Source organism: Gobio gobio (assembly GCF_949357685.1).
Source record: "Gobio gobio genome assembly, chromosome: 23".
Taxonomy (NCBI): Eukaryota; Metazoa; Chordata; class Actinopteri; order Cypriniformes; family Gobionidae; genus Gobio; species Gobio gobio.
The window spans coordinates 31,921,698-31,943,972 of NC_137119.1; the positions used below are offsets into that span (position 1 = coordinate 31,921,698).

The 22,275-nt window shown below is 44.2% G+C and overlaps 1 protein-coding gene across 1 annotated transcript; it reads right to left on the reverse strand.

Moving 5' to 3' along the window:
* Positions 1-3,398: 3,398 nt before the first annotated feature.
* tecrl2a (trans-2,3-enoyl-CoA reductase-like 2a) lies at positions 3,399-21,688 on the reverse strand (the record flags this gene model as incomplete). The annotated part of the gene is made up of 13 exons (XM_079805853.1): positions 3,399-3,526; positions 3,617-3,662; positions 3,751-3,839; positions 10,141-10,198; positions 15,500-15,543; positions 15,620-15,692; positions 15,891-15,996; positions 16,075-16,190; positions 16,269-16,372; positions 16,895-16,939; positions 17,939-17,990; positions 18,073-18,123; positions 21,665-21,688. 13 exons carry the CDS (start codon positions 21,686-21,688, stop codon positions 3,399-3,401), a joined length of 936 nt encoding a protein of 311 aa, XP_079661979.1.
* Positions 21,689-22,275: the final 587 nt, after the last annotated feature.

The window sequence follows — 22,275 nt, forward strand, 5'->3', positions numbered from 1 at the left end:
GTGGTTCAACCTTAAAGGGTAACTAAACCCCTGCTCAGAGCTTAACTCCACCCACTGGCAATTTTCAAAAAATGCTGGAAAAGTGGGCAGAGCCCGGCGGAGACAGAGGGGACGAACCGAGGGCGGGGCTGAGCGGAGGGCGTGCACCTGAGACCCGCAGTGACGGATTGATTGACAGCTGTCTGACTCGCGAGTCGCAAAGATGGAGAATGACTGGAGTGACGCCAGCTTTGTAACAGAGCGGTCATTTCTCCTACCTTCACCTGAAGTGGAGGAGGGTGGGGTCTGTAACAGACACAAACCCGGAACCTTATCAATGCGAGCCGCTGCTCAAACTGCGTTAAATCCCGATGCCGACGATGCTAGTGAAGCAGCAGTGCAAGAGAACTGACCTAATCTATCTGCGTCCTGCGTCTATCTTGCGTGTGAGGGTTTGAAAGCGCGTCTCATGTATGAAAATTATCTGTACACATGACGGGCGGCAATAATATCGCAAGAAAAGCCTGACGTGTACTGACAACTGCATTATTTAACCGTATTTTCTTCAATACAATGTTAAAGCAAGTGTCAAGTGAGTTTCATTCATAATGTTTACTTCATGTAACATGACAGTTCATAGTGGAGTGAAGCCGTTCTCATCGTGTGATTGGGGGAAACATTTCTGAGGGCGTGGTGAGCTCGTGCTAGGGGCGCGGATAGTGAGCCGTTGGAGGTACCATCCTACGTCACGATGTACCACAACGTCCAATAGGAAAATTCAACTGCAGTAGCCACCGTTCAACCTTAGGAGGGCAGCACTTTGGCGGTTTTACACCATATTTTATAGAATTAAAACACTTTATACTCAAATGTCAAAACATTTACTCGAATCAATGAACAGCATTAATAAAGCCCCAGTATTACAGATCATTAACTAAAAAAAGTTGGTTTAGGGTTTAGTTACCCTTTAATGTTATGAAGCGACGAGAATACTTTTTGTGCCCAAAAATAACTACTTTATTCAACAATCTCTTCTCTTCAACGTCAGAACACCAGCTCATTATTGACTAGCTCCTGACAGAGCCGGTGATCTAACGTTGAAGAGAAGAGATTGTTGAATAAAGTCGTTATTTTTGGACACAAAAAGTATTCTCGTCGCTTCATAACATTAAGGTTGAACTACTGGAGTCACATGGACCATTTTAACGAAGTCTTGACTACCTTTCTGGGCCTTGAAAGTGTTAATAAAATAGCTATCTATGGAGGGGTCAGAAACCTCTTGGATTTCATCAAAAATGTGTTCTGAAGATGAACGAAGGTCTTGTGGGTTTGGAATGACATAATGGTGAGTAATTAATGACAGAATTTTCCTTTTTGGGAGAAATAACCCTTTTAAGGATTCTTGCCAAGTTAGAAAATAGTAGCATACAAACAATTCCTGTAAATGAACTCCATACTAAATGTTTAGTTTTGTAATTTGTTACTAGAAATGGCTGATAAGGCAAGGAACTGTAGAAAGTTGATGTATTTTTCTTTTTGTAAAACTTCACCAAAACAATACCATTAAAACGGTACAATGTTGTCGCTCACTGTGAACCTTGTCAAGAATAAATGACATCACTTTACCATTTTCAATACAATCCAGACATATTTGTTTAAAGGTATCACTCCAGAGTGTGGTTGTATAGCCATTTAAAGGGGTGATGAATTGAGAAATCAAATTTCCCTTGAGCCTTTGATATATAAAAGTTCATCATGATATAAGAATATCCTGTAAGGCTCGGAGCTGAAAACGTCCTTGTTAGTCAAAGAAAAGCTTTTATTGACACCAGGACCAGCAAACAATGTCAATGTCGTATGCTGAAACGCAACCCCAACAGATAAATATGAACGCCTGATTCTGTAGCCCCGCGCACCGACTCGTGAAGCTAAATGGGTCGCGCTACCGAGCAATAAACATGCCGAAGAGAGTAATATATTTGCGTTGTGCCTGGTTGTGGAAGAACACAGTCGCTGCATAAGCTTCCTTTCGGATTCTAATATTAGGTGGTTGAACTTTATTTTTAAAGAAGTTCCAGCTCACGTGCGCAAGACATTACGTGTTTGTTCGCTTCATTTCACCGCAGAATCGTTTGTAAACAAGACACAGGTCGATATTGGATTTGCAGACATATTGAGATTAGAGCACAATGCTGTGCCTTCTATATTGGATACGACACGAATTGTGACACACAGTAATGTGAGTAAAACATGTTTTTTATATGTGTTAGTATTGCATTGTTACAGATCGTTTGATTATGTGTATGTGTGTAACAGAACATACCTTAGCACTCTGTCAGAGGCTGGAGAATCCTTTATTTGTGGTGTTGTTGGTTCATAAATTATTTGGGATCAGACAGTGTTTTTAGTCACGGGCTACCAAAACGTTAGCCCGGCCTGCCGACGGGCTATCTTAAATAGTGAAATAACATTCCTTTCTTGATGTGCATTGTTCACTCTCTTGACTTGATATTTGTGTGTGTGTGCGGTTTGCGGTTATATTCACCAATCGGGCGGGCCAAGTAATAAAAAAAATAACATTCCAATCGATCACGGGTGAATGAGAGATAAATCATTGTGTTTGTTTGATAAAGACATTTTGCGAGCCCTGTGAGCGATTCACTCCGTTTCCCCACACGCTTTTTTAAAACAATGCCCACCTGTACTGACAGGGGAGCGGAAGCTCATTAAATATGTAAATCTTATCCAATCCAAGCTGTGGGCGTTTACTTCCAAGTCTTCAGTGTGGCACGCCCATTAAAACCGAGTGTTTCTTGAGAGAGCCTCAAAACCAGGGCAGAAAATAGCCTATTACTTATTCATTATGATGATTTTGAATGTAAAAACCACACAAACGTCATAAGTTGACCTCAGACAACAGTATAAAAAATTTAAAAAGCCAGTTCATGACCCCTTTAAACCAGTTAAATGAGATTTCAGGTAAGACTAAATTTTATTTGACCCAAAACGCTCAAAACGTTTAATAAAAATATAGTTTTTAATTCCCTGATGTAGCTGACTGTCTCAGTGTTTAAGAAAAACGATTTTTCATTCTGAAGTAGTTTGTTTAAAGAGGTAGAGTTCTGTATATTGCACATGGATGGTTGGTGTAATGATTTAACCAACTCAAATATATTGTGTCAACACAAATTCCCACAAATCTGCTTATTTCAAATCCCAAGTGGCACCCATTGTAAGTGCAACAATGTGCAGCATAATCTTGCATGATAACCGTGATATATTTTTGAAAAGAGGATTTAACTTTCATAATCCTGCCCAGAGGGTGTCATAAATCAGCTTCATTTACATGCAGCTGTTCAGATGTCAGTTCTCTCAGCCAAAATCATAATGTCTCTGGATTTTGACCTGAAGTTGGAATGTCAGAGGATGAAGGGGAGGATTGACATGCGGAGGTTTGGGTAGTCCTTAAACTCTCGGGTGTAAATTTTGTGTTTTCCTTTGGCCCAGATGGTCATTTGAATAAAACCTACAAGTGTGAAGAGAGCCACTGCAACAACAACAACAAAAAAGTAGCTTAGAATATATCAGAACCTATCAGAATCACAAAGCTGGCAGCTGTTTGATGGCAGTTACTCACCTGGAATGCACTGGGTCATGATGGACAGACCCACCCAAGCACCCACCTGAAAGAAAATTTAACCAAAGAGGTAATGGGTCAGGCAGAGGTAGTAGAAATTGTATTAGATTTGATTATAACAATGTTGCTATTACCTCATATGTGTAGTTGGGACATGATACAAAGAAAAAGAGCCATGTAAAAGGGTTTTTGGATGGATGTGGGAACCTCCGACATTTTGTACCTTTTAAGCAAACAAAAAAACTAGGGTCATACATCAGGGATCGGCATTAAGCCTTTTCATTTGCTTGTCCAGATTTTTTTTGTTTAAATTTTCTCATTATTCAGTCAGCTTTGACATATTTGACATTTTTATAGGGCTGTTCATAATCAAATTAAATAATTTACACTGAAAAATTACAACTGCATTAAATAATTGAGAGATTGTTTTAAATATTTTTTAAACTTACAAATAAGAAATGTTTGAAATTATACTTTTAAACATGAAACTAAACCACCAGTAGGTGGCGGCAGGTGACAGTCTTAATACGTGAGTAATTAATTCAAACGATTCGTTCAAACTGCTGATTCGTTCAGGAATGAGGCAGTTGTTCCCATTCAGTCGGTCAACTCGGTACAACACATGACTATGGGATATCGCGCTCTAGCGCCATCTGCTGAAGACACCTTTATTCACGCCTGAAAGGCCAATGACGCATGACGACGTGGGCGGGGTCCCTCGCCCACAACATATAAATGCAGTCGTATGCGTCATTTCCCTTGTTCTTCAGCTCTTCACCGTGCTGCTTGAACACCATCACGCCACATTTTCGCAAGAAAAGCCCACGGTGGTGATTCTTGTCGAAATTAAGGCAAAAAGAGAAAGCTTATTTAGCAACAAGTTTAGCTTTGCTAACGAAAGGCTAATACGTTTTTCTCAAACAAAATGTTCAAACTTATGCCACATTCACAAGATAATCCACAGTGATGACTCTTGTTAATGGAAAAGACATAAAAGAGAAGTTTTTGGCTTGAGTTTAGTACAACTAACAAATGGCTAATAAATTTTGTCATGATAAATATCTGAACAGGTTATCTCCCCTGTCCTATGGCATGTGGGTGTTCATGGTATAATCATAAGTAGGGTGTTCAGCATGCTAAGGCGGCTCTCGAGGGAGCCGCTTGCGAGCATTATGAGAGCTGACACTCAGGCTGCTTCGCTCTCGGCTGGCCGTGTTCGATGAGGTCCCGCATCCGCCGAGGCGGTGCAGCGAGGCCGGTCATGGGGCTCACGGATGGACTGTCAGCGGGACTTGGGACTGCTGAGGCATCTTCCCAGTCTTTGTCTAACTAGGCTGGACTAGATCTCTCCAACCCCAGTGCGTGTACGCTGTGCCCTACCGGCAGCTCTACCGTTCCGCTTGGCGGGCAGTGGTCGAACACGGCCCGCTCCTGTCTTCAGGTGCTGATCCAGATACGGCGATCGCCGGTTTTGGAGGCCACTGAGAGTTGGGATGATCGGGTATAGACCGAGGAGTGTCGGTGTAGCGTTCACGGGGTGATTCGGTCTCGCTAGAAGTGGGCGAGGAATGCTCTGATGATATATATTTTCAAACCGGGCAGATCGCGTCTCCCCGAGGTGGGTGAAAGTGAAATGATGGCCCTTGAATTTATCTGTGTTGGAGAGCGGCAACAAAGTTTGTCGATAGTCCTGCCGTGATACAGAAGCTTGCGGGTTTGATTCCTGTAAAATCAGCGATGCAAACTCGCCTGCCGATCTATCCAGATTGGGCAGTAACCCAGCAAAATAGCGGGTTCAGTTTAAGTATGTTGTCAATAAAATGTGTGTTGAGCATACAAGACCTCATGTGTTGATTTGTTAAAACAATCAGATTGCACTGGAACCTCTAACCTCACAGTCTGGCCATATGCCGACAGATGAGGATAATGCAGTGTTAAGCAATTTACAGCGATATTTGCAGAAGGACGTGGGATTCCACAGGTGATGCTTGGGAATCCTCGCTGTCTGCCTTGAACGGTGGCGCGTACGTGCACTAACACCATGGCTTCTTTGCACGATTCCAGTAGGGCTGTCGGCCGCGGTTTCTCTCGCGCCCCCCTCTGGTTTGGCGGAGTAATTGCAACTTCATTGTTCGAGAGGGGAAATCCGTGCTCTTCTCTGCAAAATGGCAATTCAAGTTTTGCCACAAGTGAAGATGGAGACAGAGGTTTTTCAGCGTAAATTCCTCCTCCTCCTCCTCCTCCAAAAAAAAAAAAAAAGACTTGCAGCAGTTGAACAAACACTTTAGAGTGGTTAATGTGTCAAGTTCAAAAATGCTTGCAGTATGTCACCTGTTCTGCCCTCTGCATCCTCGGGATCGGCTTACATCGGTGTGTTTTTGCCCGATGCATCTTGCCACAATCCACCCGGAGCACAGAAAACGTTTCTGAGGTCTCCGTTGATGGGATTGCCTATATAGATCCCAATAGCACCGCGCATATCTGAAAGATATGCAGAAGCGGTGTTGGTTCCGCTGTGCCATCAGAGCATAATATTGTTCTCCTATTTGGATGACGTGCTCCTGGCTGCAGACAGCAGGGAACAAGCAGTGTTGTAAAACACATGCGCTTGTTTTTCCATTTTACAAGCTCTGGGATTTTTCAGATAATCTCAAAAGGGGCTGTTATGTCTCGGTCTGTTATATCTTGGTCTGGGGATAGATTCAGAACCAAACAGAGGGCAGAGGACTTTTGCAGTACTGAGACTGCTGGGGCTCATGACCCCGATAGCAGTAGTACTGCTGGATTCTCCTCTTTGTGTATGCAGTTCCGGCGCTGGGTGTTCGGTAACTTGCTATATGCCATGTGACATTTAAGCATGGTTTAGTAGCGCTGTTGGGCGTTCAGACCATGGTCCCCTGGGAGTCGTAGATCTGTTAACAGAAGGAATTCCCCTGGGCAGGGTTACGGCATGTTCATTAGTGATGACAAACGTCACAACATGGACGAGAAACTCTGTAAGAGGAGAGTGGTTGACAGCGCTGTAAGAGCTTCGCATACATTTATGTGGAATAGTTCTCCTGGTGCTGAAACACTTGACCCAGCAGGGCAAGCATTATTCAGAATGGAAAATATGACAATGGTCATATATATGTAGGCAAGGAGGTACTCCCTCTCTGCTGCAATTGGCATGGATGCTTGATACAAGGCAGACCTGCGGTGGCTTATGCACTCTTGAATAGTGGTGCAGATCGGGTGCAGAAATGTGGATCTTTTTGCATCTGCAGAAAACATGCGCCGCCCGCTGTTTTCTTGATTATGGACTGGAGCGCCCCATAGGGGGTAGATGTCCCAACATGTATAGCCCAGGATTCTGCTGTATGCAGAAGGGTCCATCACTGATTTTGGTGGCATCTTGCTGGCCAGAGAAAAAGAAATGGTACACAAGCATCATGGCATTGCTGTTAAGGACACACACCATGGTGTCTTCCCCTATGCAGGGACCTGCTGTCCCATGCAGGAGTCAGATTCTGCACCCTCGGCCGGAACTGTGGTCTCTAAGGGCCTACATGTTAAGAGAGGGAGAATCTCACTTTAGCTACAAAACAGGACGCTTGCTTTCTGAAGCACACCGTGTTGTGTTGAAGTAGTGCATGTTTGAAGTTTGGTGCAAGTGAAAATCTGTATCACCGTGTCAGTGCTTGATTGATACTGTTTTCTTCTACGAAGAAAAGTCACTCCCATTCCATGCTGGAAGTTTATTGGGTGACTGTTTTCGGCTTTCATGAGGGCATTAATGGTGCTGCGCTAAAGCGTGCATTTTTTCGGTTCCTTAAGAGGGTCCTGGCATACTACGATTTTTGCTCCGTTTCGGGCACAGTCGAGAGTGTGAGTTTTTCAAAGTACAGCCTACTCCATTGGCCACATCAGTGGAAAGGTGCTTTTGGCGCATGTGCACTATCTAGTGCATTTTGGTTTTCGAGTGCTTTGGTTTTCAAGTGCTCTCTCTCTCCTCTCCACCTATAGTTGGTGTGTGGTGAGCGCGCTGGTGCCATTGTACTGTGGCTGCCCTTGCATCATCCAAGTGGATGCTGAACACTGCTGGTGGTTGAGGAGAGACCCCTGACATGAGTGTAAAGCGCTTTGAGTGTACAGTAGTACATAGGAAACGTGCTGTATGATTCATGTCACTCGCACATGTGCTGTTGTATGTGCACCGTCCGTGGTCCCAAAAATTGGGCTGCACACGGACAGTGTGCGCGGCCATCTGCGGACTCTCCTGATGGTGATAATTACGTCACACGGACAGTTCATGGACTGTCGGGGAACTCTCGCGTTCCACTCCATCTGTTGAGAGTGTGAGCTGGTCAAGGTATACTCCTTTGGCCAGGAAGGCCGGGTATGGTTAATTTCCCGCATCCAGATGCGTCACATACGCAGTCGAATGAGCGCGGATGACCAAGTTCAATACATGTGCTGTATAATTGTTGTGACTCTTCTGTCGCTTCTGTTTTTCTTGCACATGCGCTGTTGTATGCGCACCTTCCATGCATTCTCAAAAAAAAAATTGGGCTGCATGCTGACGGGATACTTTGGACTTAAGTGCAGATGGGTTCGGAATGCGTGCTTCGGAGTGAACTTTGTCCGCAAGTGGTCAAGTCACTCATACGCTGTGGCATGCGCACCAAAGGCCCTCCTGTTGACGAGAATTTACGTCACACGAATGGTGCGCAGAACGCAGACATCCAAAGTATACCTGAAGCTTTAAGGTCAGCGTTTTTAGGCCCGTTACAAACTGTAATGGTGCCGTCATGACCTGATGGTTGATCTGGAGGCTAGGTGTGAACCTCCGTTTAAGCCTTTAGAATCCTTGAATATAAAGATGATTCCTTGTCATGGATACTGGCACCAGCAAAGCATGTTGGTTATCTTCATGCGCTATTGGTGCATCCCCTTTGCAGTTTGCACCCAAGCTGCACTTGGTGGTGTTGCATCCAAATGCGGCGTATATGCCTAAAGTCAGGTTGGGAGTATGCTCTCGTTCGAGCTGTCTGCCCTATGAAATCTCTGACTCAGAGAAAAACAGGATACTTGCTTTGTGCTTTGCACCATTTGCGATTCGTACGCAGGTGCATTCGGCAGTTGCAGGCTATGCACTCGCCTGACCAGCCTTTTGTCATGTTTTCCAACTCAGCCAGTGGGAAGCCGCTATCTGAGCGATGTCTTTCACATTGGATTGTACAAGGCTATTTCTATAGCATGGAAGGGGTTGGTTCTGCCTGGTGAGGTGTGTGAGCACTCTACAAGGGCATGGAGATGTTAGGGGCTTGGTTTAATATTCTCGTGGGATGCCAGCTGGGCATCACTGTGCACGTTTGTCTGGTGTACCCGCTAGTTGCCACTACGGCAACAGTAACTCAGGCTGTGCAAACCACAGGGGTTTTTATAGGGGCCATGCATCTTTCCCTCAGAAAAGGGTTATGTGGCGGTGCTGGTCTATTACGTTTAGTTCAGCGACTTGGCGGGGCGTGAATATATGTCCCAGTCATGTGATGTACCGAGTTGACCGACTGAATGGGAACATTGAGTTATGCATATAACTACTGTTCCCAGAAGGAGGGAAACGAGGTACAACACCTCTGGGCCCTGCACAGTCGGGGCTCGGTGAAGAGCTGGACTGAACAAGGGAAATGACGCATACGACTGCATTTATATGCTGTGGGCGAGGGACCCCGCCCACGTCGTCATGCGTCATTGGCCTTTCAGGCGTGAATAAAGGTGTCTTCAGCAGATGGCGCTAGAGCGCGATATCCCATAGTCATGTGTTGTACCTCGTTTCCCTCCTTCTGGGAACAGTAGTTATATGCATAACTCAACGTTTATGAATTGGTAATTGAATCTTTGACTCAACCGATTCGTTCTAAACTCTGAATCATTCAGTAATGAAAATACTGTGAGATGTGTTATGGTTCTGCTGTGATCTTTGTTTGGAAAAATTTTCACTGCTGAAACCACAAAAACAGTTAATATTGCGTCTAAAATGTAAGTGACTTAATATTAATTGCTTGTTTATTGAACTGTTATTTGAAATTAGTGTCACATTTTCAATCGTGATGGAATTCATTCACTCGTGATGGTCGTGCGATGTTGCTTAACTGTATGTTATAAATATAAAAACTCCACATTTTGAATTATTACTGCACCATGCACCATTATTTATTACTTATTACTTATTTCCATTTCCATTCTCATTGTGCCTCAACAGCACAATCTTGTTACCGTCAGTACATTATATATTATATTAATATTAACTATCAATCGCCACTTACACTAAATTAATTCAGAATTATTCTCGTGGTTTGGTGACTCCCTAGTTATTTTTGTTATAGACGTTTTAATCAGGCTACTTGTCCGGTCATTCAAGTAAAATTCTCTTTCACTTGCCCCTTCAAAAAATCCAATTGTCCCGGACAAGCGTTAATGTCGAGCCCTGTACATGAGTATCCTAAGCTTTAAAGTTATTGAAATTTGACAAATGCACTCACCTTCACATTTTAAACTGTTCAATGACCAGTGGATGGAGAAATTACCTGCCTCGCATAACTGAAACACAAACAATACACATCATGTTTGTTCATTTATCTTTAAAGGTATAGTTCACCCGAAAATGAAATTTCTGTCATCATTTACTCACCCATATGTTGTTCCAAACCTGTATGAGTTTCTTTCTTCTGTTGAACTAAAAAGAAGATATTTTGAAGAACGTTGGAAACCAGACAGTTGACGGTAGCCATTGACTTTCAAAACATTATGGAAGTCAATGGGGCCCTTCAACTGTCTGGTTACCAATATTCTTTGAACAGAAAAAAAAAAATACATAACATAAGGGTGAGTAAATGATAACAGAATTTTTATTTTTGGGTGAACTATTCCTTTAATATAAATTGAGACCCAAACATCTGCGATATCTAGTGAAAATACTTCTGTTTTGATGTGTAATGTTACCAGCAATGTGTGAAATCTGGCATTGTATAGAATCTCTAGGGAATATATAGAATGCCTGAAGTATGTAGGCAAAGTATGAAATGGTTTATATTTCACACATTTCCTAGGCATTCTATACAATGCCAAAGGGCCAGCTGGCAGAGTATAGAATACTCCCACTACTCACGCTTGGGTCTTTGTTCGGCGGTGGCGTGCCAGTAGTGAAACACATGAGCTTCCATTCCTGCTACAGAGGCTCACCTCTACTTGTATCCGGACGGTTGCGGTGTCACGATTTTGGAACAAGAAGAAAGTGTAGTGCCATTCAAAATGCCATTCTAGCCTTCCTTGCTGCAACAAGTAGCTCAACGTCACTTCTGCTTTCGTGGTTTCCTGGGAAGAACTTCCTTTACTTTACGTTCAATGCCAATAAAGGCGTGTTCTGATACTTAAATTGACTAGAGTGTACTTGTCATTCTGTATAATACCTATGTAATGTATAGACTGCCTAGGAAAAGTATGCAATATAACCACAAAAACGTCTCGGTTACGTATGGTAACCCTCGTTCCCTGAAGGAGGGAACGGAGACGTACGTCGGACGTACCGACGAATTGGGATCACTTCTGGGAGCCCCTATCAGCTTCGAGCTATCTAGAACCGGCCAATGAACAATTGCCGTGCGAGATTTGCATCTCGCGCTCCGCCCCGCACTGCGGGTATAAACAGGAAGCGAGACCGAATGCACGCTGTTTTTCACTGAGGAGCCAAACGTAGTGGCTCAACCTGCAGTGATGGTACAGCAACTGTGGCGACGGGACGTACGTCTCCGTTCCCTCCTTCAGGGAACGAGGGTTACCATACGTAACCGAGACGTTCCCATTCAGTCGGTCACGTTCGACGTACGTCGGACGTACCAACGAATTGGGATCCCTTATGGAAAGCGCCATAGTTACTACCACTTCCAGCGCCCAGCGATGAGCCCTTCAGACCCCGATCTGATGCGGGCGGGAATTCACGCAGGGAGAGTCAAAGCTGCTGCAAGACCCATTGACTGTTGGATAATGCTGACTGTATTGGATAACGCTGGGAAAGCGTGCCTGTGAAGGCAGCTGCGGAAGCCACATCATGCCCAGAGGGAGTTAACATGTGGAGAATACACGTATGGGCTGACCGTGGGCAGCACAACATACGGAAGTCCCAGGGGTGGCCCCGGCCAATTAGTGGAGGGGGAACAACACGTACCTGGAACGGCAGAGGACACTCTGCCGAGGGAAAGACACGGGCTCGCAGTAGGGAGCCGTACCGTGGAAGAATACACATATGGGACCGCCGTGGGGGTCACTACAAATGGCACCCAGCCTAACACAAGTTCCACCAATGCATACGAGTGTTAGACCTGGCGTCGAACGCTCCGCCACGTCCGACTGCCGCGGGTTGCGGAGGACTCAACAGGGTTCGCCGTTCCGGGGAACTCGACTGGAGCAGAATAAGCGCACGCATCCATCTACCATAGGGGAGGGAATGGCGCAGCAAGCCGACACTAGAACAGGCATTTCGGTGTTACTGACTATGGGAAGTGAGCACACAGGAAGATACCGGCTCTACACGGAGGCTATAGAATCTAGCGAACGTGTTAGGTGTCGCCCAGCCCGCAGCTCTACAAATATCTGTCAGCGAGGCGCCACGAGCCAGCGCCCAGGAAGAGGCAACACCCCTAGTGGAGTGGGCTCTTAACCCGAGCGGGCAGGGCACGTCTTGGGACTGATAAGCCAAGACGATGGCATCCACTATCCAGTGGGCCATCCTCTGCTTGGAGACAGCCTTTCCCTTCTGCTGTCCTCTGTAACAGACGAAGAGCTGCTCTGAGGTCCTGAAGCTTTGCGTTCTGTCCACGTAAGTCCGGAGAGCACGGACGGGACAGAGAAAAGCTAGGGCTGGGTCTGCCTCCTCCGAAGGCAGCGCTTGCAGGCTCACCACTTGGTCCCGGAAGGGAGTAGTGGGAACCTTGGGCACGTATCCAGGCCGGGGTCTCATGATCACATGAGAGTTACCGGGCCCGAATTCCAGGCACGATTCGTCGACCGAAAATGCCTGCAGGTCCCCTACCCTCTTGATGGAGGCCAACGCAATCAGGAGTATAGTCTTTAACGACAGGATTTTCAACTCAGCTGACTGCAGAGGCTCAAAGGGTTCTCTCTGTAGTGCAGTAAGCACCAGAGCTAAGTCCCAAGAGGGTATAGAGGGAGGACGAGGTCGCTTGCGGGTCGCTTGCGACGGCGCATGCCACCTGGCTTGGCAGCGGCCTGAGCGGGCTGGACGTCCTTCCCACGGCCGGCCCCACGCCGACGGCCGGTGTTAGGCTGCTGCGGGGCTTTGGCGGGGGCGGAGGCGGCGGCGGGTGGACGTCCTCGGCGACGAGTAGCTGCCGCCTCCGTCTGCTTGATCGCAGAGACGGAGAACCCTTTCGGCGGCCTGGGCAAGCATAGCAGTCATCTCGGGGTCCGGGGCAGCCGTTGCCACTCTCCCAGAGGGAGGCAGTACAGCTGACCCTTCATCCTCCAAGGACTGAAACTCCCCCTCCGATGCAGCGATCGACATCTGTTCGTCTACCGGAGCTCCGAAAGACACCACTGGTCTCCCGTGGGAGGGTCCAGCGGTCTCTCTCGGGAGCTCTACCGGCTGCGGAACCGAGGGAATAGGGGCCTGCGGAGTTTCACTCGGCGGGTTTGCCCTAAACGTGATCCTCAGATCATCCTGGCCATCCAAAGAAGCAGGTCCACCCGGGTTAGGGGTAGACCTGGTTCGTGGGATGGGTAAGGGGACTCCCCCAGCCCGGAGGTAGGAGAGTCTCGATCTTAGTTCCGCGATGGTCATGTTCCTGCAGTGGGAACATGAGTCATCCACAAACGCCGCCTCAGCGAGCTGTTTGCCCAAACACGTGAGACAGCGATTGTGACCGTCAGTAGGCACCAGGGAACGACTGCATCCAGAAACGCACGGGTGGAATGCCATCTTGAAAAAGACGCAGCGTCACCCGTGTACTCTTTTGTGAGGAAACGCTCTGTGCTGAAGCACTCAGGGGGAAACGCGACAGCGCACGGGATTGTAGTGCAGCCCGTGCCTGTACTCAATACAGGAAAACGCCCAAACCAGACCAACAGAAATTTGTTGCTGTGAAAACAGCAGTTTTCTCTGTAGCACAGAGGCAGCTGATGAGTTTTCCGCGGTCCCGCTGGAATGTGCCGTCTCTCCAACACGCGTTTCTCCTCTTCTCCGGTTCTTTCAAACTCTTTGTTGTCTTGCTGATAGCAGCGAACTCAATTTGAGTGGTCTTCGTTCTGCCGTTTGGCTCCGAAGTGAATGACAGCATGCATTCGCTCTCGCTTCCTGTTTATACCCGCAGTGCAGGGCGGAGCGCGAGATGCAAATCTCGCACGCCAATTGTTCATTGGCCGGTTCTAGATAGCTCAAAGCTGATAGGGGCTCCCAGAAGTGATCCCAATTCGAATGGGAACTAGACATTCCATACTTTGCCTACAAACTTCAGGCATTCTATACAATACCTGCTTTTCACACATTGCCGTCAACATACAGTGGGGCAAAAAAGTATTTAGTCAGCCACCAATTGTGCAAGTTCTCCCAGTAGTTTGGCCCATTCCTCCATGCAGATCTCCTCTAGAGCAGTTATGTTTTGGGGCTGTCGCTGGGCAACACAGATTTTCTATGGGGTTGAGATCTGGAGACTGTCTAGGCCACTCCAGGACCTTGAAATGCTTCTTACGAAGCCACTCCTTTATTGCCTGGCTGGTGTGTTTGGGATCATTGTCATGCTGAAAGACCCAGCCATGTTTCATCTTCAATGCCCTTGCTGATGGAAGGAGGTTTTTACTCAAAATCTCACGATACATGGCCCCATTCATTCTTTCCTTTACACGGATCAGTTGTCCTGGTCCCTTTGCCGAAAAACAGCCCCAAAGCATGATGTTTCCACCCCCATGCTTCACAGTGTTCTGGTATGGTGTTCTTTGGATGCAACTCTGCATTATTTCTCCTCCAAACACGACAAGTTGAGTTTTTACCAAAGAGTTATATTTTGGTTTCATCTGACCATATGACATTCTCCCAATCCTTTTCTGGATCATCCAAATGCTCTCTAGCAAACTTCAGACGGGCCAGGACATGTACTGGCTTAAGCAGGGGGACACGTCTGGCACTGCAGGATTTGAGTCCCTGGTGGCGTAGTGTGTTACTGATGGTAGCCTTTGTTACTTTGGTCCCAGCTCTCTGCAGGTCATTCACTAGGTCCCCCTGTGTGGTTCTGGGATTTTTGCTCCCCGTTCTTGTGATCAATTTGACCCCACAGGGTGAGATCTTGCGTGGAGCCCCAGATCGAGGGAGATTATCAGTGGTCTTGTATGTCTTCCATTTTCTAATAATTGCCAAGCTGCTTACCTATTGCAGATTCAGTCTTCCCAGCCTGGTGCAGGTCTACAATTTTGTTTCTGGTGTCCTTTGACAGCTCTTTGGTCTTGGCCATAGTGGAGTTTGGAGTCTGACTGTTTGAGGTTGTGGACAGGTGTCTTTTATACTGATAACGAGTTCAAACATGTGTCATTAATGCAGGTAACGAGTGAAGGACAGAGGAGCCTCTTAAAGAAGAAGTGACCAAATACTTATTTTCCACCATAATGCTAATCAATTCTTTAAAAATCAGACAATGTGATTTTTTCTTTATAAAAAAGTGTACCTATGATGAAATAGTTGAAGTGTACCTATGATGAAAATTACAGGCCTCTCTCATCTTTTTAAGTGGGAGAACTTGCACAATTGGTGGCTGACTAAATACTTTTTTGCCCCACTGTATATATTAGATTTTCAAAATGGTACCAGATTTTTATTAAAACAAAAACATCACGTACCACAAAGATAATTAGTGCATAGTTGACCTGTGTCTCTCCATATGCTGTAAAACATAAAAGTATGTTTATTATATCAAACTGAAGTGACTATTAAATAGGTTTATCTCTTCTGGTACTCACATGGTGGTGTGTAGAGAGGATGATTGATGTAATATGCTAACCATGCTGCGAAACCCCAGTAATATGTGCAATTCTGTGAATTCAGAGAATCACCAATTAACAGAGGATCAACATAATCATAACTGTATTGTTTAATTTGTCAAATTGCTCAGAGCTGTATACAATGATCCTTTTACTGTCTTTCTTAAGTAAACAAGGGCGACAAATGACTTCTCAGGCTAATTTTCATTTGGCACAGTAGCAAATCTCACCAGTGTGACTCAACACTCACCCTCATAATGGCTCTGAGAGGCATCGTGCCTTGAGAGAAGCGATGCACAAATATTATTTCGAATAGCCTCTTGATATAGTGAAAGGAGTGACACGCACAAGCCAAACTAAAGAGAGAATTAAAATGGTGTTATTTACTCATGGCTTTCAAAATCCATATGAAGTCTTTTTTTTAAAGAATGTACCTGACCACAGTATGAGAGCTGGAGGTGAAGGTGTATTTTTGGCTGTAGATGTACGGGACACGGATGTAGAAGAGGAGATATATCAGAAGGGGACCAATGTACTCCGCCAGAAAAACCTGCAGAACATTTATGTACTTAAGTAGCTATGTTTGACGCTGACATAATAACATTTTGCAAATCTACGGCACTCTTACCATCGTCCATCCCAATTGTGGGCCACGGTCTCTAAAATACATGGTCGGTGAGGTCCCAACAGGCAGATTCTGTAGTACATCTTCATCTTTCAGTGCTTTTCCTTCTAAAAACCACAAACGCAGAACTAGATTTGTTACAGCCGGTGATAAAGTTTTAGGTTTTGGTCTTGCTGCATCAAAGCAGCTCTCAACAGATAGCGCTCATCTTGCTTTCTGAAACCTGAAATATGCAGCCTTAAAAAGCACTACATAGAGGTATCAAGAGATCAAGGCATACGTGAGTTCAATGTTTGAGTAACATCCTGTCTACTAAGTTGCCTTCATCTACAGTTTTTAAAAGCAACGTAGATATCCTTCAATTCAATATGTGGCTTTAGAAATTGGTGGAAATGGATTGATGAAAGAATTGAGATATCATTTCTACCCAAGGAATATGCCTGTCCTGAAGTATTTTCTTGGTTATCTCTAAAGAAACAGAGCTGGACTGCAGCAGGACTGAATAAGCATGTGGTTATAATTATGGATGACATACAGAATTCCACAGCCATACTATAGTATAAACTTTGTGTGTGTGTATATAAATATATATATAATGTGTGTGTGTATCATAAGATCCTCATACTCACTGGGGTCCAGCCTGAGGGCTTGTCTAGCTGGATACCATTTGGGATCTGACAGTAAGACAGAAAAATCATACAATATACATAGCCTACTTATCATATATCAAATATTAAGATCTATAGCAAAATGCTGTCATAAAAAAAGGATCATTTATTAAATAATATATAGACAAGTAGGCCTATTATGCATAGAAAACAATATAATGTCTGTGTTAAACATATTAAACATTATTAATACTTGTCCTACAATACAATTTCAAATTAAGTACATATTGTTCATCACATGCTCTGGAATACTTGATTCTGATTGGTTAATTGATGCATTCAGCGGTTTTATACACTATATTGTCAAAAGTATTGGGACACCCCTCCAAATCATTGAATTCAGGTTTTCCAATCACTTCCATGGCCACAGGTGAATAAAATCAAGCACCTAGGCATGCAGACACTTCTACAAACATTTGTGAAAGAATGGGTCGCTCTCAAGAGTCAGTGAATTCATGCATGGTATCGTGATTGGTTGCCACCTGTGCAATAAGTCCATTGGTGAAATTTCCCTTACTACTAAAATTACACGGTCAACTGTTAGTGGTATTTTAACAAAGTGAAAGCAATTGGGAACAACAGCCACGTAAAATCATAGAGCGGGGTCAGCGCATTTTGGCAATATAGTGTATTTCTGTTATATATATTTCTGTATTTATTTATTATATATAAGCTCTGAATATTCACGGAGCCTTGGATCTGCATATTTCCACACATTAAAGGGATAATTCACCCTAAAATGAAACTTCAGCCATAAATGATTTCTGCTGGTGTTGTTCTAATTAGAACAACTCCAGGGTGAGTAGGGTAACCAACTGAAGCGCACCACCTCAGGTGTGCATTATTTGTCTAATAATTCAAAGGCCCGCCATAAGTTCCTTGTTAAATAAACCTCGACAGGGCGACGAGGACCCCAAAACGGAGCAGAGGTAAAATGTGACTTAGACATCATAATTGACCAGGTTAAATTACAATAATGCAATGCCACTGTGGGGTCAAACTTACATGACTTGTGAAACAAACTCTTAATTTCACCTATGCTTGAATGGGGTTCAACCTGCATTAAAAATAAAATAAAGTAATTTACCTTAAAGTTTTGCAGCAATCACTGTCATTGATTGTTAGTCAAATCTGCTTACCTTGTCAAGAAAACAGAGCTGTTCTTTGGTTTTTGAATCTAGAATTTCGACCTGGAAGATTAGAATCACATCAGCTGGGTCAATCTTTGGCGCCATCTTTGATTTTCAATGGGAATGAAAGCAAGGCTGTGAGGGATAGACATACATCTCTTTCTTAAAATTAAGTGGGTTGTACTGTTATTTAATGTTTTGCTGACGAAATATCTGTCCAAGAAATTTCAGTAGAAAAAAAAAACTAGACAACACGAGTTGTGGAAAATTATCTTGGAGCACTATATAGATTTTTACAGCAGATGCCATTGAAAACATGGCACGTCTATTCCTCACGGCCTCACTTTCAGTCATGGCGCATGGCACAGACACTTAGCATACTTATTTTTTACATAAATCAAGTTAATTCCGTGTAGGTCTGGCCTCAGGGTGAAGCTGCCCATCACTTCTCCCCGAATTTTCTTTTTTAAAGATGCATCCCATAACTGACAACTGAGAAAAGCAATCAAGCTGTTTCATTTTAATAGAAAATAAGGAGAGTTTAAGGAATAATTTGCAACACGTCTCCCCTTGAATGATCGCAAAAGACGTGAATATGCAAATTCATTCTGACACAGCTTTAGTGTAGGCTATCGCAGAAGCACCTAATGAGGGTGGCACAGTCCAGATGCTGTTTATTGATCAGAGCTTCTGACTGTTTTTGACAGATCTGGCCCCGTTTAGCTCATTGTATTCACTTCATCAATCATCCCAAAATGACAATCTCTGCCATTGTCTGTTTCCGGCCAGTCTGAGCTCTGAATTCTGTGGATGCATCTTTTTGCAGAACAGAGATCTTTTAATCTTAATTAAAAGGTGTCAGCGTTGATCTACAGAGTACTGTGAGTTGAGTCGGCTGCAATTTGCCTTGAAAGCACTACATATTGTGGAGCTCAGCAGAGCTGTCACCCTGAAACTGCTCTTATACTGGCTATAGTGTAATAATCTTCTAATGGACACATAGGATTAGCCTAATGCTCAACGTAAAGAAAGAATCCCAGTGGAGTGGTTGAAGTTATTCTACAGAACTGATGTTGATCCACTTGTCTAAATTTAACAGAGTTTTCTAAACTCTTAGACTTTTAATGGCAGGTGTTTGTTGAAAATGCAGATTGAGTATCTAATAATAATAATAAAAATGTGTTACATTTATATAGTGCTTTTCTGGGTACTCAAAGCACTTTACATATAGAAGGGGGGAATCTCCTCAACCGCCACCAATGTGCAACATCCACCTGATGACATGATGTGACGGCAGCCATATTGCACCAGTGTAATGGAGGCCAGTAAGTAGTTGCTGTGCGAGTAAACCTCACTCCTCTGATCTCAAGAGATGCTCTAGCGACTGACGCTAGGAGTTTTAGCCTTTAGCCTCCTTGTTAGAGCGTCCGACTCTCATGATGGCGGACCTGGGTTCGAGCCCCGCTTGGAGCGGGCAGTTCGAACAGGAGGGATTAAATTGGTGCTGTGACCCGGATGGGAGTGAGGTTTAGGGGGGTGAGTGTAACGGAGGCCAGCTAGTAGTTGCTGTGTGAGTAAACCTCACTCCTCTGATCTCAAGTGATGCTCTAGCGACTGACACTAGGGGTTGCAGCCTTTAGCCTCCTTGTTAGAGCGTCTGACTCTTGAGACCCGGGTTCGAGTCCCTCTTGGAGCGGGCGGTTCAAACAGGAGGGGTTGCGTTGGTGCCGTGACCCAGATGGGAGTGAGGTTTAGGGGGGTGAGTGTAATGGAGGCCAGCTAGTAGTTGCTGTGCGAGTAAACCTCACTCCTCTGATCTCAAGAGATGCTCTAGCGACTGACGCTAGGAGTTGTAGCCTTTAGCCTCCTTGTTAGAGCATCCGACTCTCATGCTGGCGGACCCGGGTTCGAGCCCCGCTTGGAGCGGGCAGTTCGAACAGGAGGGATTAAATTGGTGCCGTGACCCGGATGGGAGTGAGGTTTGGGGGGGTGAGTGTAACGGAGGCCAGCTAGTAGTTGCTGTGCGAGTAAACCTCAGTCCTCTGATCTCAAGAGATGCTCTAGCGACTGACGCTAGAGGTTGTAGCCTTTAGCCTCCTTGTTAGAGCATCCGACTCTCATGCTGGCAGACCCGGGTTCGAGCCCCGCTTGGAGCGGGCGGTTCAAACAGGAGGGGTTACACCAGACGCCCACCACACACCAGCTTATTGATGGAGAGGAGACAGAGAGATGAAGCCAATCAGTATCGGGATAGGAGGCCATGATGGACAGAGGCCAATGGGCAAATACGGCCGGGATGCTGGGCCTACTCTTTTCCGAAGGACATCCTGGGAATTTTATTGACGACAGAGAGTCAGGGCTTAACGTCTCATCCGAAGGACATATCTCCAGTGAATACATCATGAAAACTTTGAGCAAACATCACTCTACTATTGATAACTAGACTCATAGCACATCCAAATGTGGTTTGCAATCTGATCAAAATTTGATTATCTCATTCTGAAACTCTTTTATTTGGGACGTGACGTGTAACTCCATATGAAGTGTCTGGACTCTTGATATTTCTGCATACACTTATTTTCGCTCTGCCTTTCCTTGTAATGAATTTATATTACTCACTCACCATCATACTCGTGTATAAAGACTAAGCAGTAAAATTGTCCTGTTTTCAATCAGGCAGAGTAATCAATAAAAGCACTCTGTGGATTTCTGAGTGCTATTGACAGGACGTCCTGCTTCTGTTATACCCATCCCCCCAGTACTGTAAATACAGCAGTAATGATGAGAAATGTACCAGACTCAAACATGACATAATTCTGTATCCAAGCTGTAAGCTCATTTTTTTTCCATTCTCCCTCTCTCTGCTTACATCTTGCTGACAGATAGCTCAATTACAATTTACATGTTAGATTTCTGTACGTTTAATTTTAAAGTTGCTTATGTTAGTTTATAGAGAGTGTGTGTTAATCAATAGCACAGCAGCCTCTGGTGGTGTTTACAGTAGGCAGTGGAAATGCATGAGAGGGCCATTAATCCTCCTCAGATGACAGGCCGGTCGGTTATGTGCTGAATATTTACTTGTTTATGTTCAGCAAGTGTAAAATTAAAGCAACCCAGCATACAGCTCATTTACAGACATTGATTGGATGAACTGAGGACTGACGTAAGACACATTTTTACCTTAAAAAAATGCTGTGATTGTTTTTAATTAGCCTAACATTAACATATTTAATCACTTTTACTGTCAGTCATGTATGGTTAGATAATGGATTTGTTCAAATTCTTGTGTTGAATAAACCCAAGCATTAATATATCATATATATATATATATATATATATATATATATATATATATATATATATATATATATATATATATATATATATATATATATATATATATATATATATATATAAGGTTGTCAGATTTAGTCATGTTCTGGTAAACCCACACACGGTGAAGGATCTCCTCCTCTTTGTATTGTCTCTGTTGGAATTAGGCTATTTACTCTTTAGAGACAGAAATGAATGGCCCTCGACACCCATAGTTTAAAGTTTGTACAAAAAGCATGTAATCTTGTAAATTAACTTGATGCCTTACCTCAAAAAATATTGTTCTGCTCATTCCGGGGCCCTTGTCTGAAGTAATGTTAGGTCCCCCAGATTTGGAAAGGCAGCTCCGTCCTTTCCTGTGATAATGCCAGTGTTATTTCTCCATTCTAACCCTCGTCCCTCATTCTCCATCTCCCCTCCCACACTCACCCCCTCCTTCTGCCTCTGCTTTTTTTCTCCCGTCTTTAATCTCTTGCTTTTTCTATCTAAGAGCATACGTTCTTGAAACCTGTCTTGGTCTGTAATCTTGTCCTTGATGTGTCTGCAGGCCCTCAAATTTAACATTATGTGAATGGGTTGTGTAACCTTATATGTGAATATGAATTTCTGCCACAGACGGATGGATGGATGAATAGATAGATAGATAGATAGATAGATAGATAGATAGATAGATAGATAGATAGATAGATAGATAGATAGATAGATAGATAGATAGATAGATAGATAGATAGATAGATAGATAGATAGATAGATAGATAGATAGATAGATAGATGCTGTATTGCTGCTTATTTGAACATTGTACAAGACTGAAAATGCACAAAATCGGCTCATAGCATGCACCTGTGCACTAGAATCACAATCATGAACCCGAGTTTATG